The 16,681-nt window shown below is 43.3% G+C and overlaps 1 protein-coding gene across 1 annotated transcript in view; it reads right to left on the bottom strand.

Moving 5' to 3' along the window:
• Window positions 1-16,681, bottom strand: part of VPS13C (vacuolar protein sorting 13 homolog C) — a 2,873,871-nt gene that overhangs the window by 2,385,834 nt on the left and 471,356 nt on the right. The window contains exon 12 of the mRNA XM_085648297.1: window positions 8,914-9,020. Within this exon, the coding sequence (XP_085504423.1) occupies window positions 8,914-9,020 (107 nt within the window). The remainder of the gene's footprint in view (window positions 1-8,913; window positions 9,021-16,681) is intronic.

The raw sequence follows: 16,681 nt of genomic DNA, 5'->3' as shown, positions 1-16,681 counted from the left end.
CACTGTGCCAGATGTCGTTTTCAATGATTGCACAGTGCGGACAAGCAACCGGCACTGTGCAATCATTGAAAATGGCATCTTGCACAGTGCGAGCTGTAGTTTTCTGCTGCTCGAGTAGATTTTTACTCAAGCTTCAGCTTTCTCAACGCGAACTGGTAGTTTCTCATCACGAGCGGTCGCGAGCATACGCGACCACTCGCAATGAGAAACCTGACCTCCTCGCGTTGGGAATCTCGCCGGGAGGTTTATTTTCCATGCTCGCGATCGCCAACTTGCAGTTGCTGATCGCGAACAAGGAAAAAGTCTCGCCGGGATGTCATTTTGCTTGCTTGCGGTCGCCAACTTGATGTTGAGGACCGGGAGCAAGCAAAAAATGACCGCAGCACTACGCAACACTACGCTACGCGTGTTCGCACTGTGCTACGTGCAGTTCGCGTAGTGCGAAGTGGCGCGAACTTCGCAAACTACACGAGCGTAGCGCTTTGCCCAGGCTTAGTTTATTGTTGAGCAAATTCAGCTGATCTCCAGGATTGAACAGGAGGAGGGGAGAGAGAGGTAGATAGGAGCAGGAACTCAGTTTTGGAGGGATTGAGAATGAGTTGGTGAACTAATAGCTAGTTGTGAATAGAGTAGAGTTGAGTAGTGAGAGATCGTGTGCGGAAGACACCTTGAGGTAGATGAGTGTCATACGCATAGAGATGGTAGTGGATCCCAGATTTACTTAGGAGGTTCCCTAATGGTTAAAGATAGAGATTAAACAAAGTGGGTGCAAGGATAGAACCGTGAGGGACGCCTTGACCTTCCGCCAATGTAGACGAAAGACAGTTCGCTATCTTGATCATTTGGGATCTGTCCGAGAGGAAAGAGGTAAATCTTTTAAGCACTGTGCCTTCCAAGCCCATTCTCTTTTGAAGAGTGTTAAGGAGGGTGTTGTGATTAACAGTGTCAAAGGCTGCAGAGAGGTCAAGAAGAATCAGAAGGCACGATTCGGCAGAATCGAGTATATGCAGCGCATCAATCAATCACTTGCAGCAGGGCTGTTTCAGTGCTGCAATTTTGAATAAAGCCAGACTGGAACACGTCGAAGAAATTATTGTCCATAATATGTAGGGAAAGTAGTTTTGCAACACATTTTTCTGTGATTTCCAAAAGAAACGGAAGGTTGGTGATGGGGTGACAGTTGTTGAGGTCGTTCGCATCTGCGGAGGGTTTCTTTAGAAGAGGGGTAACCTGTCCTCTTTTGAGGGGAGCAGGGTGGGAGCCTTGACTGAGGAAGTGATTAACTAGCCTGGTCCAGCAAGAGAGAGTATGGGTGTAGAAATTAATGGCGATGACACTGGAGATGGGGTCAGAAGAATTGTTGGAGGGTTTGGTTTCGGGGATGCATTTGAGGAGGTCATCTTCCGAGATGGTGGCAAAATTCTGCCAAGGGAATAAGGATTTTCGTTCCTCAATGGGGCTGGGGTGGGTGACCTGATCTACCAGTGATTTGACCATTTCCTCAAAGAATATAGCAAATTCTGCTGCTTTCTCAGGCTTGATTGTTTGGGGAGAGCAGTTTGGGTTTTTGATGAGGTCAAAAAGATTTTTGGGTCTGTTTTAGGCTGAGTCGAGGAGGGATCTAAAATGTGATGCTTTTTCATGGAAGATGTGCTTGTGGTATTTGGAGCTTGCTGAACGTAAATGAGAGAGATTGGAGGTGGATGGAGATTGTCTCCAGTGTTTCTCCAAGATTCTAAGGTTCTTCCTTTCATCATAGAGAGCTTTATTGAACCAAGGTGCTGAGGGGGTGGGTCTTTTCCTTTTGCTTTGGAGTGGAGCGACATTATCAATTTCGACTGCTAGGACTGAGAGGCAATATCTTTGACATCCACGTTAGGGTCTAGTCTAGGAAGTGAACGCATAGCAGAATCATACAGAGTGTCAAGATCAATGTTTTTAGTGTTGCGGAACCAGGTAGAAGGCCTTTTAGGTTGGCCGAGAGTTATAACGTGCGATAGATGAAAACAGAAGGGAATGAGGAAGTGGTCTGACCAGTCTACACGGATGGGTGGAGCAATAGTAAGCAGGTCTGCTTTAGATATAACAAGGTCCAGAATTGAGCCCTTATGATGTGTAATTTTCCAGGCAGTGTTGGAAAAGATAATTGGTGGAGAGAAAGGTGGCAAGCTTGTTGGCAGCAGAGTCTTCCAAAGAGCCCCAGTGGAGATTAAAGTCACCCAGGAAGATCTGTCCGTCACTTTTAGAATATTGGTCACTGATGAAGTCGGTGAGTTCCTCCAAAAAGGAAGAGCAGTTACCGGGTGGGTGGTAGATGGCATGGAACCTGAAGGGTGAGCCGTGATGTACTTGAAGTTCTAGGGATAGGCATTCGAATGTGCGGAAGAAGGTGGTAGGAAAGGCTTTAATTTGAAGGGAGTTTCTGAAGATGGTAGCAACACCTCCCCCAATGTTGTCTGTTCCGTCATTTCTGAGGATAGAGTACGCAGTAGGTATCAGAAGATCAAACAAAGTATGAGAGTAGTCGTTAAACCAGGTCTCAGTGAGGAAGAGCATGTCAAGATTGTAGTGGGTGATAGTGTCAGAAATTTCCAGTTTGTGTTTGATTGCAGATCTGCAGTTGTGGAGCAAACAGTGCAGCTCTGGCGCAACTGTTTTGGTGATGGGGGTGTTTGGGCTGTTAAGGGAGATAGGGATAAGATTATTTTATGAGGGTGCAGGAAAGAAGAAGAAGGCTGGTTAGTTCTGACAGAAGAGATGGTCTGAATAGTGAATTGAGTAGATTAATTAGGAGAGGAAAGTGGAGGGGGCGTGACATTGGTAGTCATGTAGCTAGCCAGTAAGTTGGCGATGTCTGTGGAGGACAGACTGTGGTTGGCTTTATTGGGGCGTGGGAGCAAGGAACTCCTCTGGGGTTGTTAGGGAAGGGGGCTATCTTGGCAAAAAGTGAGATGGACGCTTCAAGCTGGGAAATGGAAGAGATGAGAGTGTCAAGTTTTTTCCAGTGAGAGGAGGGCTGATCACGGAGTGTTGGGTGGCTCCATGGTTAAGGGAGGGAGTGCAGTAGGCGAGGGAGGACAGGGAGAGGTGGGAGAACTGGGGGACGAGAGGGATGCCTTTCCTGCAACTCCCTCGACGCCACCAACTGAAAGGATCCCCACTTTGTGCTGACACCATGGTCAGTCACAGGATTGGCCTGTGTGTCCCGGAATAGATCTCCCATGGTGACAGACAACACCGTAGCGTCACGTAACAATGGGCAGAATCGCCTCTCCCAAAACAACAATATTAACAGATGTGAACTATCTTGCATCACAGAACATTTGCTACATAAATAGCTTAAGGGCAGTGGCTAGCCGATAGTATTCATGTTAGCATTCGTATTTAGTAAAAAAAAAAAAAAAACACATGAAGGAGACCACAAATAATTCAAAGAAGTCCTTTAATAAAACACTTGTATTGAGGGAATCAAGGATCGAAAATCAGTTTTTAAGGGCATACACTGTGTTGAAATAGTTGTAGCACATGCCCTATTCAATCCATTGTTCACGTTTGCATATGCTTCCGGGTGAAATGTATACTTGAGCACACAGTGGACGTATATACATATTCCTGCAATGTTTTTTTGCATGCATAGGACGCCGTAACGTACGCATTTTAAACTAGGCTTTTAAAACTCCTGTCTACAGTATTACTTAATCAAATATGTTTCGGGGGGTGGTTGCTTTCAAAATAATTAAATCACATTGGATCTCTGAAACGGAGCGCAGCGCGGAGCAGCAACCAATAACATTAACTGTTTTGCTAGCTGTGCCAACGTTCTCGTTGTCTGCGGACCCAGGGGGTTTATGCAGCCCCTCTTACTTACGTTAGAATAGATTTGAAAATCAATGTAACCTCCCTCGCCTGGAGACCTCTGAAGCCAAGCTTCAAAAAGGTGTTATTTATTTAGTCTTCCAAAATCCGGGCTGCTCTTCATTGAATAACCAATGAGGATGTTTTTCCCGCAACTCTCTCGCCGCCACCAACTGAAAGGATCACCCCTGAATGGGATTACATTCATGTAGAATCCTTCGACAAAGTCGTCTTTTTTGCCAGAATATATTGACCAGCCAAGCAGATTAACAGGAATCCCAAATCACTATCCGAGCCACCGGTTTTCCGGGAATACACAGAGAGAGATGGTGGCAGTGTTACTGCTGATATCATGTTGAAATGGAATAATTGCTCATACATGTTGTACATATGTACAACATCCTGTGCAAGCACAACACACTAAAATAACGTTTAAAAAATGCGGGTGGGGGAGCGCATTTCCTGAAGGAGAGTGCTCATATGAAATATATATATATATATATTATTCCAATGTTCTTTCTGACATGTGCGCGTACAACACTAAAATAAAGTTTACAAAACGAGCGCAGGGGGAGCGGCATTGTCCATGTTTGCATATGCTTTCGGGCTACATGTAATACTTGCCTGTGTTCAAACATTCATTCGCCTGCGCATGATACATTTTAGCGCATGCCCTATTCAATCTTGCTTAAGGCACAGTTTCAGAGCAAAATCCAACACACCCCGGATTAAAACGCGACAGCAAAACAAACACAAAGAGCGCATAAATGCCTATATGAAGCACAAAGTATATTTAAACGCAACCGCTAAAGAAACACAGATGCTCTTCGTAATGACTTTCCAAACACCCCCCAAAAAAATACATACAATGTGACCGGGAACGAACCTTTCGGAGGCAAAAATGTATTTAAAAGTTAAGCCCCAAAAAATAAACACGAACGTAAGTCATTTTTAAGTCCGATAACAACAAAACAACACAAACTCCTACCAAATACGAAGTATAGTATGAATGCCTTTTCAAGCCCAAATAATAAAAACATTTGCAATGCAATCGGTCTCGCCTTTGGAACCTTATATGTATTTAGCTATGCAGCACATTAGGCTGGGTGCTGAAACATCTACTGTTCTTTAATATGGGAGGAAAAGTAAGCACAAACTGCGTGACATACCAGGTATGTTTAGAAGTCTTATAGAGTGCATAGCTGCCCGAGGGCTTCCCAGCGCTATGGAGCAGGAGAGATCGTAAGCCGAGCCTTAGCCTGGGAATAGTCAGGTTTTTAGTTTCTTTCTGAAGGCCAATTCCTCGACGGTTAGTCTTCGATATATTGGCATCGAATTCCATAGTTTCGGCACCAAGTGCGTAAAAGATCTTCCTCCCCATCTAGATCTCCTGGTCCTGGTGGTTTGGCCAGGTGTTCTGAGTAGGATCTCAGGGCTCTTTCTGGTGTGTAATCAATGTTTTTAGTAAGGTTGGTCCTTTTCCCTTTAAGGCCCTTGGTGCTATACATAATGTTTTAAACTTGACCCTGGCCTGCACCAGCAACCAGTGCAACGATTTCAGGGCACTTTGCACTGATTCGTGTCTTGGGTGTTTCTAAGTAGTCCGACTGCCGAATTTTGTACCACCTGCAGTTTGTTCAATACGCGTTTAGGTGACACCAGGAAGAGAGTTTCCGTAGTTAAGGCGCAAAACCACCAGCGCTTGTACCACGGTTCTCTGGCACTTCTCTGGTATGAGGTCCATGATTTTTCGGAGCATCCTGAGGATTCCGAAACAGGTGGCTGCTAGTTTCCTGGCCTGGGTCTCCATTGTGAGGTTGCAATTCAACCAAAATCCCAAGTTTTTTATGGAGTTCTTATGCCCTGGTGGTTGTCCTATTTCTATTGGCCAGTTCATAGCGATTTGCGGTGATATTTTGTTGCCTAGGAACATAAGTTCTGTTTTGTCCCCGTTAAGTTTTAGCTTGCTGCCGGTCATCCATCTGGCTATCTTTTCCATGCAGGGTGATTGTGAGATCTTTTTAGGTTTGGGGTCCTTTGTTACTGAGATTACCAGTTGGGTGTTGTCTGCGTATGTTTTAATTGACAACCCAAATTCCTGGACAATGTCGGCCAAAGGTTGCATGTACATGTTAAACAGTGTGGTGCTCAGGGAGGAGCCCTGTGGGACCCCACACATAACTTTAAAGTTGTCCCATATCTGTTCGCCCTCTGTGGTTTGGAAGGCTCTGTCTTTCCGGAATGATACAATCCATTTTAGAGCATGGCCTTGAATCCCTGCTCTCTCTAGCCTAAGCACGAGGGTCTCTTGATCCACCGTGTCAAAAGCTGCGGTCAAGTCTAGTATTAGGATGGCGGCCTCACCCCCTTGGTCAAGAATGCTCTTCAATTTTTCTGTGATGAGCAGTAGGGCGGATTCGGTGCGGTGGGCTGGTCTAAAGCCCATTTGAGTCTGATGAAGTATCATTTCTCCTCTAAAAATTGGGACAGCGTATGACTAACATGCCTTTCAGCCATTTTTCCTAAAATGGGGAGAAGTGATATGGGATGGAAATTCACCAGGTCTTTTGGGTCTAGATGTATTTTTCTTTTTTTTTTTTAATCAAAGTGCGCACTATGGCATGTTTCCAGGATTTCGGTACTGTCCCCTGACTGAGGGAGAGGTTAAGTAATGCTGTGGCTGTTATCGCGATGGCGCCTTCCCCTTGTGACAGGATATTGGGGAAATGGGTTCCAGTGGGGACCCAGATTTATTCCCTTGTAAGATCTTAGTTGTAATATATATGTTGATTTCTGGGAATGCTGACCAACATAGAGTCACAGTTCAAGAGGGATTTTGGAGTGATGGTGCAGCTATAATTTTCTTTGTATATAATTGCTATGCCGCCTCCGATTTTTTCCACTCTGTCATGTCTAAGTATGTTGTAACCTATTGGCAGAGCCATCAGTAGGTCAGGGGTAGACCACTCTTTAAGCCAAGTCTTGGTTATGAATAGAGCGTCCAGCTGCTCTTCCTCAATTAAGCATCTTATCTCGATTTTGTGAGCTGGGATGGACCTACAGTTTATTAATTCAATTTTCCACCTAGCTTTCTCCTTTAAGCTCGTCGTAGGCCTCTGTGGGGTGATTTTCTCCCTTGATGTCCAACTACAGTGGCCACAGAAGCCCTTTTTGCCTTTCAGTTCTTGCGGCAAGTTTAGGTGCCAACATAGGGGGCTGGAGGCTGGTCTCAGCTTTATCAGATCCTGTGCTGTGTATCCGATTGTTACCTGAGATTCTAGCTTGACACGGGTAGGGTTCGCGGCCCCTGGCTACAGTCAGCCACGGACGGGCGCAGACAGGCTTGCCTTAGGCGCACCTTTGGTGCACCCGCTGCGCGCATCTGCTGCGCATCCGTCCTAGCATCGGACTAAGTAGTCAGCCGGTCTCTAACCACTAGACCGCTGCCTACGCCCCCACCCGCCGCAAGTGCCGAACCGGAAGTATGAGCGTGGTGCGTGCTCTATACCCTCCGCACAAACAGCATGGAAGACGAGAGTAAGAGGCACGAGAAATGCTACAACTCTACAGGTACGTGGGTGTATGTGCAGGGCTATAGGTGTTTGAATGACTGATTGCTAAAATCTGCTAAAAGTCTATAAACAATAAAATCTTTAAAATCATTTAATATGCGTATGCAGCGCAGCGTCACCTTCGCTACCCGCGTTAAGACACCAGCAAATTCTACTCCTTTCCCCTGTGCATCTGTACTAGCATCTGGCTAAGTAGTCAGCCGGTCTCTAACCACTAGACCGCTGCCTACGCCCTGCCCGCCGCAAGTGCCTAACCAGAAGTATAAGCATGGTGCGTGCTCTCTACCCTACGTACAAACGTAACATCAGCCAAGGTGGACCAGAGTAAGAGGCACGAGAAATGCTACAACTCTGCGGATACGTGGGTGTATGCCCAGGGTTATAGGTGTTTGAATGACTTATTGCTAAAATCTGCTATAAGTCTATAAACAATAAAATCTTTAAAATCGGGAAAAATGCGTATGCAGCGCAGCGTCACCTTCGCTAACGGTGTTAAGACACCAGCAGGCTCTCCTCCTTTCCTGGGAACACATGGAGAGAAATATTGCCTTTCAGCAGGAAATGGTATAGTCCAAAGCTCTGTTTTTAATCTATAATCAGGGCCTTCGGTGGTCATATCACTGAAAATACAAGATTTGAAAAAAATATTATTGTCTACAGGTGCTTGTGGAAGACAATTTCTATGGACTGGAATCTAGAGAATGCTAAAGTGATTTTGGTATTTTACTGACCTCTGCAGATCTTTTTCTATTTAAAAAGTTAAATAGAGGCAGTTGCCAGAAAATTTTTAAAAAGAAAGTCCCTCAGCAGAAAGCAATTCTGGTATTTTACTGAGCTCTGCTGGTCGTTTTCTATCAACACAGTTAAATAGAGGCAGTTGAACAGAAAAAAAAGCCCCTAAGAGGAAGCAGACAAGTCGTAGGGCTGATCTCCAGAGCCCACAAAGTACATAAACACATAAGTATATACTAAAGTATATACAAGAAGTCTCGAATGCACGACCTAAAAAGGAAGGATAGTTCAATAGTGTCATTTATTTCCTGTCAACATGAAATTCGGTAAATTTAGACTGATATAGTGCAGAGTTTAACTGAATTTAAAAATGCACAGTTTTAAGTATAATGAGAAGATGTGGCATAACAGCTAGAGCAGTCGACCTTGAAGCTGGGGAACCTGGTTCGAGTCTCTGCAGAGACGCTCAACATCCTGTGATTCTGGGCAAATCTCTTAATTTCCCCGAAGCTACCAAAATTAATGTGTCCATCTGTAGTGCAACTGGTGTTCATGTAAAGCGCTCAGATACAGTCGAGTTTGCGCTATATAGAACTCCCAAAAAGTAAATAAACATTGTACATAGATATCAAATTTATGTATATAAGTGTTCTGTTTTCCCTGGACTGTTATACTGATCCTAAAACGCAGAACCTGACTGACATTATCCGCAGTCAATACATATTTTTGTTGCACATCTGTCTGTATTGCTTACCATTGTTTAGAGTTGGTGTGCAGAGGTTTATCTGGCCTGTACTTCCTGTAGGGTGCATTTCGTACCATGTAATCTACAGACTCCAACAAGTCAATCATACTGAGATACTGCAAAGATCAAATTAAAAAAACATATCATCATTAAAGTTTAGAACATTTCTACATTAAAACAAGAATTGCATACATTTAAGAGTAAAACATTTGGCTATTATAATGCAATTTTTTTAGCAACAGTATTTAGTAACAAGTCAAACACCTTAGTTAACTGTGCCTTGATGCTAATAACTAACAGGGAATAGGCTAAAGCAAGAAGGCCAAAGACGGTCCCCACACAATCCTACGGCAGCACTAGACAACAACTCTTCCCCTGTGCACAACGTAACCAAGTAGACCAAAAGAAAGATAAGTAAAGCGCAGTTGCAGATACATAGACAGACACACAGGTAACTTCAAGCAGATCCAGAGGACGCAGCATCAGTTCTTTCTCAGAACCAAACATATTTATCTTATTAAGTCATCATCTTCCACTATATTTCGATTTTATTACAAAACCATGAAACGAACACCACTTTAAAAATAGCAGTTCGTACAAACAATTCATAAAAATAATAATTTGAAGGTGCTTATATTATTCACAGAACGTAAAAAAGTGCACAGTATCTTGTTAAATTGTCGCATCACAGTTGCACATGGCCAGGGACTTCACTTGCGACAAACCTTTAAGAGCTATCAATTCATAAAAACTGTTGATAAGGACAGTTAATACCAAATAACACTTCACTGTAAAATAGGTGAGTTCATCGCCTAACATTTGCAGATATCGAAGAGCGGGTCTAATCAGCCTAAAATTCAAACTATTCAACAGAGTGTGTAATATGAGATTTTCAAAGTGCTTGTAGTAACCACAGAACATAATAAAATGCACTGTGTCTTTTTGGTAAGTGCCGTCGCTGGCACACCGTGCCAGAATTCTCACTGGCGACCATCCTTTGGGAACTATAAGCAATACATGGAATATGCTCAGCCTATATCTAGTTGGAAGGAAATGCTGATTAGCATTGGCGACAGATATTCAGTAGGGTTACGAGAGCAGGACAGTTTTCCCTAGACCTAGAAACGAACTGGTGGTTTCTGAGGCTCACAGTATTCCCTCTGTGCTTGTAAGAGGGTCAAGGAATGATTCTATCCACCCTAGGATGCCTTTAACAATAAGCTTCGGATGAAAAAATAACTCCGGACGACCTAGGGGAGTGAAATTCCTTTGAATAAAAGCAGCTTCCTTCCGGACCCAAATTGTAATCCACCTCACCAATGGATGAAGATGCGGTACGCTGTGGGAGAGATAGCAAACGTCTCATGAAACAGTTTTCCTCTGTCTGTATTTTCGACAGCTCTGAGTAACCCCAGATGTCACTTCCATAAGAGACAGTCGATATACATTTGCCATGTATATTTTCATTATGGCTTTAAGTGGTCTTTGGCCCAATCTGGAGCTAAAATCTAAAACAGATCAACCGTCCTATCCATTAAATACTTTTTAGAGGAAATTAGTGAGAACCAAGAATTATCAGGTTATCAAAAGGATGCCCAATTAATTAAGGGCACCAACATTTTCCAAGGATTACCATGAGGGCAATAAGATATTTATTTTTTAGATATGGGACCCATTACACTGATATGAGATTTGGAAAAGTTAGTGGTGAGATCCAAATTATTCATAAAAGTGACACGTGTCCAGTAACTGTTGCAAACCCACAGCGGTTCTAGACAGTAGGACCGTGTCATCTGCATAAAGTATGGCAGGAATTGGTCAGGGGCACACTAGGTGCATACATTTAAGAAGTGCTTTCTCCAGATGGTCTATGTATAGTGTGAATAGGAATGGGGCAAGGATACTACTTAGTCTGACCCCGCTTTTGATGCAAAAAGGCACGAGAAGTGGTAAAATCCCTCTCATATCTCACTGAGGCAGACACTGCCTTATGCAGATCTCTTAAAAAAAGAAAAATATCCGAATCTACACACAGAGTTTATCTCTTTTGACCCTATCGAATGCGGCTGTAAGGGCCATAAACGCCATGTGGATTGATTCTTGCATAAATCAAGTGTGCTTAATCCAGCTCTGAACCAATACTGGATATCAGAAATGATATTATCCCGTGCCCATGGAACTAGTCAGTTAAGTATTACCGGCCTCAATTCTTTCCCTACCAAATAGATGAGAGAGCTGGGTCTGTAAAAACATGGCTCAATTTTGGCCCTGTTTTTAAAAATTGGGACAGCTAAGGAGCGAGACCATGAAGAGAGGATGCTAAAGCTAGCAGTGGCATTCAACACCTGGGTCAATTGTAGGGCCTAGATGAGAGGGTCGGATTTATAAAGACATCACACCATCTTCACCAAGGACTTTGTTTACTGATAGCCCAATAACTGCCACCCTGACCTCATCTAAAGTAAACTTATTCTCATAACTCTCGTTAGAAGTAAGTAAATCAATAATAATCGATGGGATATTTTTTCAGCTATGGGAAATACACATATCGTCTGAAATAGGAGATACCAAGGAAGGTGTTTCTGCTTTAGCAAAGAAAGGGTGGTTAACAATCTCCCAACATGCAGAACTCTCTGAAAGTGTACTTACTTTAAGAGGCTGCCCCAATGCCTCTTCCTTAAGGAAACATTACTGTTTTTTTAGAGCTCTTTATATTTCAAACTATACCCAATCACTTCCTCTCTGTCTCTAGGTTGCCCTTGGTAGGACCAGATGAGCACTAGAACAAACACTGTCAAACCATCGAACTGGGGCAGGATTAGTTTCCTCAGACTGCTAAATAGCTGCTTTACCTTCTGGATAATCCGGCTGAATGAGGCTAGGTTTGAAGAAGGGTCTGAGTTAACATTTAAACAGACTTCGAGATTCGAATAGTTGCCTGAGAAAAGCTAACTACAAAAGGATTCTGGGATCACCTTAGCCCACTTTACCCCATGCCTTTGATATCTTACTTTTAGTGCCATGCCAGTGGTATGCCTAAATTTGGTACAGTTACTTTTTCAATTCACCAGAAGAATGATCAAACTTGACCCGGTGACCTTACTGTCATTAATAAAGGGCCACAATGAGAATGACACAAAAAGAAAATCAGTAAAAGAAAAGCACCATTTTGCGCTAAATGTCGGGCTGGCAGAATTTGAATTAAAGACGTCGCCCTCCTTTATTGTAAACCTGAAATTCAACCTATTAATTATTTAGTCAAGCATTTCCAAATTTGACCCTGTTTATTAGAGGGATGATTTTAAAAATGCCCCATAACAATCAGAGAAGCAGAATGGTGCTGATTTCCTCTGAATTCCTCAAGGAGTGCTCCCTGGGAATATAGAACCGCAGACTTCTTTTGTGAAGAGCTGGAATTATATAAAAATGACAATCAGTTGGATTCTACCTTTTGAAAAGGATTGCAGCACAGCCATAAGGTGGGAGAACAGACACAATTCACTCATAGATCAAGGGATGGGGATACAAGAGTGGTAAGACCCACCCTTAGTCCTGTCTGAAGAGGAGGGATTACTGAATGGAATAAAGTTCTAAAACCATCCCCAAAAATGTTTTAAAATCTCACATGTTTCCTGCTGAGCAATAATACTATATCCTTTAATATTGTTAAAAAAAGAGAATTATTATGCTTGGTCCCGAAACTTGCAATATGCCAACTTCGAAAGCTTAAAAAACCCATCTGCAAGCTACGTTCCATAGGGGGATTCAATGTTTTTGTACCAACAGTTGAGAGAGGAGAAAACTTCTCTACAACTGAAGATACTAAGTGTATGAAAGTGGGATCTGCTTTCATGGTTACCCCCACTTTTTTGCCTGGTGTTATGCTGTTTCTGACTAGTCTGACTGGGATCCTGCTAACTAGGACCCCAGTCTCTGAGCTTTCTCCCCTAAATTGGCTAGGGTAAGTACTTAGGTACACACCATATTGGCTACTGGTATATCCTTATAAATACCTAGTATATGGTACCAAGGTACCCAGGGCATAGATCCACCAGGGGTCTCCTATGGGCTGAAGCATGTATTATGTCACACAAGAGAGACCAGGCAAACTATGACTACAGGTCTGCCATTGCAGCCTGTGTGAACTGGTGCTAGCACCCTTTATGACAGATATAGGTTTCCCTATATCTGGGGTCACTGCTCTTAAAACCTATAAGTCACCCCTAAGGCAGGCCTTTCAATCCTAAAGGCAGGGTGCTCAGTTCTAAGTGTGAGGGTGCCCCTGCAAGAGCAGGGCACCCCTACAACCTTCGGAGTCCATTCTCCTGGGTTGTAAGTGCATTAGCCATCACAATAAATAGATTGGCCATGCGTCATTAAGCAATGACCCTCTCTAAACTGGCTGGAACGAACCCTGTTGTGTTTTGTATCGAACATGTTGGAATCGTATGATTCCATGCACTGTAAAGCTCGTCTGGGAGGCCCTCAGTGCTCATGGTACCAGTCTTCCAGAACCGGACAGCAAGCTAGGCTGCTGCAGACCAGAGACATGTTTCTGCCCTCATACTGCTGAGCCAAGCTCGAGTAGGGGAAGACCGAACAACCGATATCCAGTCACAGGGAGGTGTGCCACCTCCCAGACAGGGTTTAGTGTATTGGGGCAGGATGGGGGCGCGTTCCAGCACCACCAAGTCTGCTTGAAGGTCACACCTGGTGCCCTTCTTGCATACTCCAGTTCAAACCTTTTCAGGGAGCCTTTGGCTCCCACTCTGGCATGAAACTAGACAAAGGACGTGAGAGGGACCCCTGAATCGTCCCAACCCTTTCCTTAGGGTACTTAAGGGCTTACCCATGGGTGGGGCCCTAGATTCATCGTGGGAGAAGATTCAGAATTAGACACAACTTTATCTTCGTCTGTTTGGGCCCACTGGACTTCGCTGGACTCTGCTCTGGGCACCAAGACTGCAACTGGGAAAATTCCTGCTGCTCCTGGTCTTGTGGTCCTGCTCATCTGCTGCAATGTCTGTGCCTGTGCTATATACAGGATCTTTCCAAGACCTGTGGACATCCAAGACACCTGAAGGAATCTCCCTTGAAGTGAAGGAGTCACTTTCCTGCATCTACAGGCACCACAAAAAAGCTGACCGGTCTGCTGCTCCTCGGCTCCCACAGACTCCGAAAGGCTCAGCAACACAGCTGGTGGTTCTACAACTCCCCCAGAGGCCTGCACTGTCCTCTCACTGTCATCTCATGTTTGAGGCCAGTATCCCTCGTCAGAACCGCCGGAATCAAACCCTTGTGCACTGGGTCAAATTGCCGCTGCCAAGGCATGTTGGCTCTTTTCACCAGAGATCTTTGGGCTCCAAGAAGCTCCAGCCTCAAGCATCGCCTACGACCAAGCTCTTCATCCTCACTGCATCCTTTGCACCGTGGGCCTGCATCTTTAGTGAGCTGCTCAAGGTCCTCTAGCGAATTCTGTGCCTCTGGCCACGCTACGCAGAGTTCCACAAGGAGCGGAATGTGGTAGGTTGTGCTGTTCATGTTGATTTTTAGCAATGGGTGTTTGTCCTGTGCTGGAAAATCAGAGTGCACAGCACCATGAGCAGTGCAAGAGGGCGCTGCTCCTTTCTGCTGCTCGAGTAGATGTTTCTACTCAAGCGGGAGGTTCCTCAACGCGAACGTTTGCTGCCATTCTCGACCGCCAGATTTGAGAAATCTCACCAGGAGGCAGTCTGGAGTAGGATTTTCCTTGCTCACGCTCGCCAACATAAAGTTGGTGAGTGCTAGCGAGAAAAAAACCCTGCTCCGCAGAACAGAGTTTTTTGTAACTCGCCGTGCTGTAGCTGTATGCATCTAAAACCATCACTCATTTGAACCTGCACAAGTAGTTTTATCTGTGTCATTGCAAAGAGAGTTGTATAATTGTTACCTAAAGTAATTTGCAAATGTAATTTTCCTCAGTAGGACATTCAAAAGGTAATCCAGCGTTTGATCACGCACAAACTAAGTTAAGTTAAAAGAGATCAGGTTATGGGCATGTCCGACTCATTACCAACATAAAGGCCTATATAAGTATTGAAGAATCGTATTGTAAAAGATGTCTAAATCTCAAAGAATAATTTAAATAATACCTATATACTAGAATCCAATACCAAGTATGTTATGATATTAATTCTCAAAATTAGGCTAATTAAACTCAATCCAACCTGTGAGGGGATGAAATTCAGGTTGCATTTGAAAGGGAGTAATAGTTTGTGATTGACCTATACCAGCACTTGTTCCTGTTGCTTAAAAGACATGAATTATGATAACTATCCACAATACTTTAAGGTGAGTCTAATCATTAAAAATAGAAAAATTGCTGTCAAAACAAAGCACGCAGGTGACAATACAATGAGTGATTAAAGCATGAAGAATATCTCATTTAGATTTTCTGTCCAGATATGAAGGTTTACCAAAATGTACAATGTTGGTCAAAGTGGCTTGGGGAAAAAGGTTTGCCATTCAATGTTGAATGACTGGTAGGTATAACAAAAATTTTAAATATTCGTATTTCGTAAGACTTTTGGCCTCATAATTTATAACTACCTGTGTTATTTGCTGCTAAACTATATCGCCTTTTACTTTCCTAAGACGGTTACTGATATAGGAGTTAGGGGACTGATATGAAGCATTAGTAACCTCAGAATGCTGATTTTGTGACATGAATATTTTAACGATTAATTATTCAGTTTGGTTAACAAACTACGGGTGTACATGCCATAGTGACAATTTAAAAATGATCTTGTTGAGTTGACACCATGTTGTTATTCGATATTCATGCCAGTACATGCCTGGGTTTCACAGGCATCTCAGAAAATATCACCAATGAGTAAAAAACGACTTTGTGAGAATCACATGCTCTCTGTGTGGCTGATTCACCTATTTACTACTTTTGGAAGAGGATAGGCAACGATGACAAACGAAAATAGCATCCACCCCTTTACATTATATTAGTAAGTGTGTCCCCCAAACCAGCGCTTACGCATGTTCGACAGGCCAACATAGTCATTTTGGCGCACTCTGAGTTGGATGCCTCCATATCAGAACATAAACATGATGTTCATCATGCATTTGCAACTCAATGTATTGTGAGCTGTGCTTTGTTTTGAGAAGAGTTCTTCCATTTTAAGGTATGAGACTTACCAGAAGGTGCAGTGGAAAGTTTCAGAATGGAGGCCTTATGAACTATATACGCGAGTTCTGACAATGGTCAATTTGAAAAGACTACTCCCTTTCAATGGATCCTGAATTTTGCCTTCTCAAATGATGAGTTGAGAAGGTTCCATTTTTTTATTTCATTTTTAAATTGTTTTATATGTAATTATATTTTTAGTTATATTATTTAATACATTTGAGCAATACCAATATAAAATACTCAGGATTATAGTATACAAGTATAATCTAAAATATTCTTTGAAATTTAGACATCGGTTACAATTTGATTCTTCCATACATATATAGGTCGTAGTGCTACTGAGTATGTGTACTTGCTCATATCCTCAGCACTTTTAATAGAACACAGTTTGTGCCCAAGTTAAGGCTGTATTACTTTTTGAATGTCCTACTGAGGAAGGCAGGATATACAAATGACTTTATATAAGAGCTATCTCACACTCTTTGCAATCAAACAAAAAACATTACTTGTATAGCCTAACGGCTAGGGCGGGCGACCTCGAACCTGGGGAACTGGGTTCCAGTCTCGGCAATGACGCTGAACATCCTGTGATTTTGGGCA

Source organism: Triturus cristatus, chromosome 3_2, assembly GCF_964204655.1.
Source record: "Triturus cristatus chromosome 3_2, aTriCri1.1, whole genome shotgun sequence".
In the NCBI taxonomy this organism is placed as follows: domain Eukaryota; kingdom Metazoa; phylum Chordata; class Amphibia; order Caudata; family Salamandridae; genus Triturus; species Triturus cristatus.
This window is presented reverse-complemented; position numbering and strand designations above follow the sequence as displayed.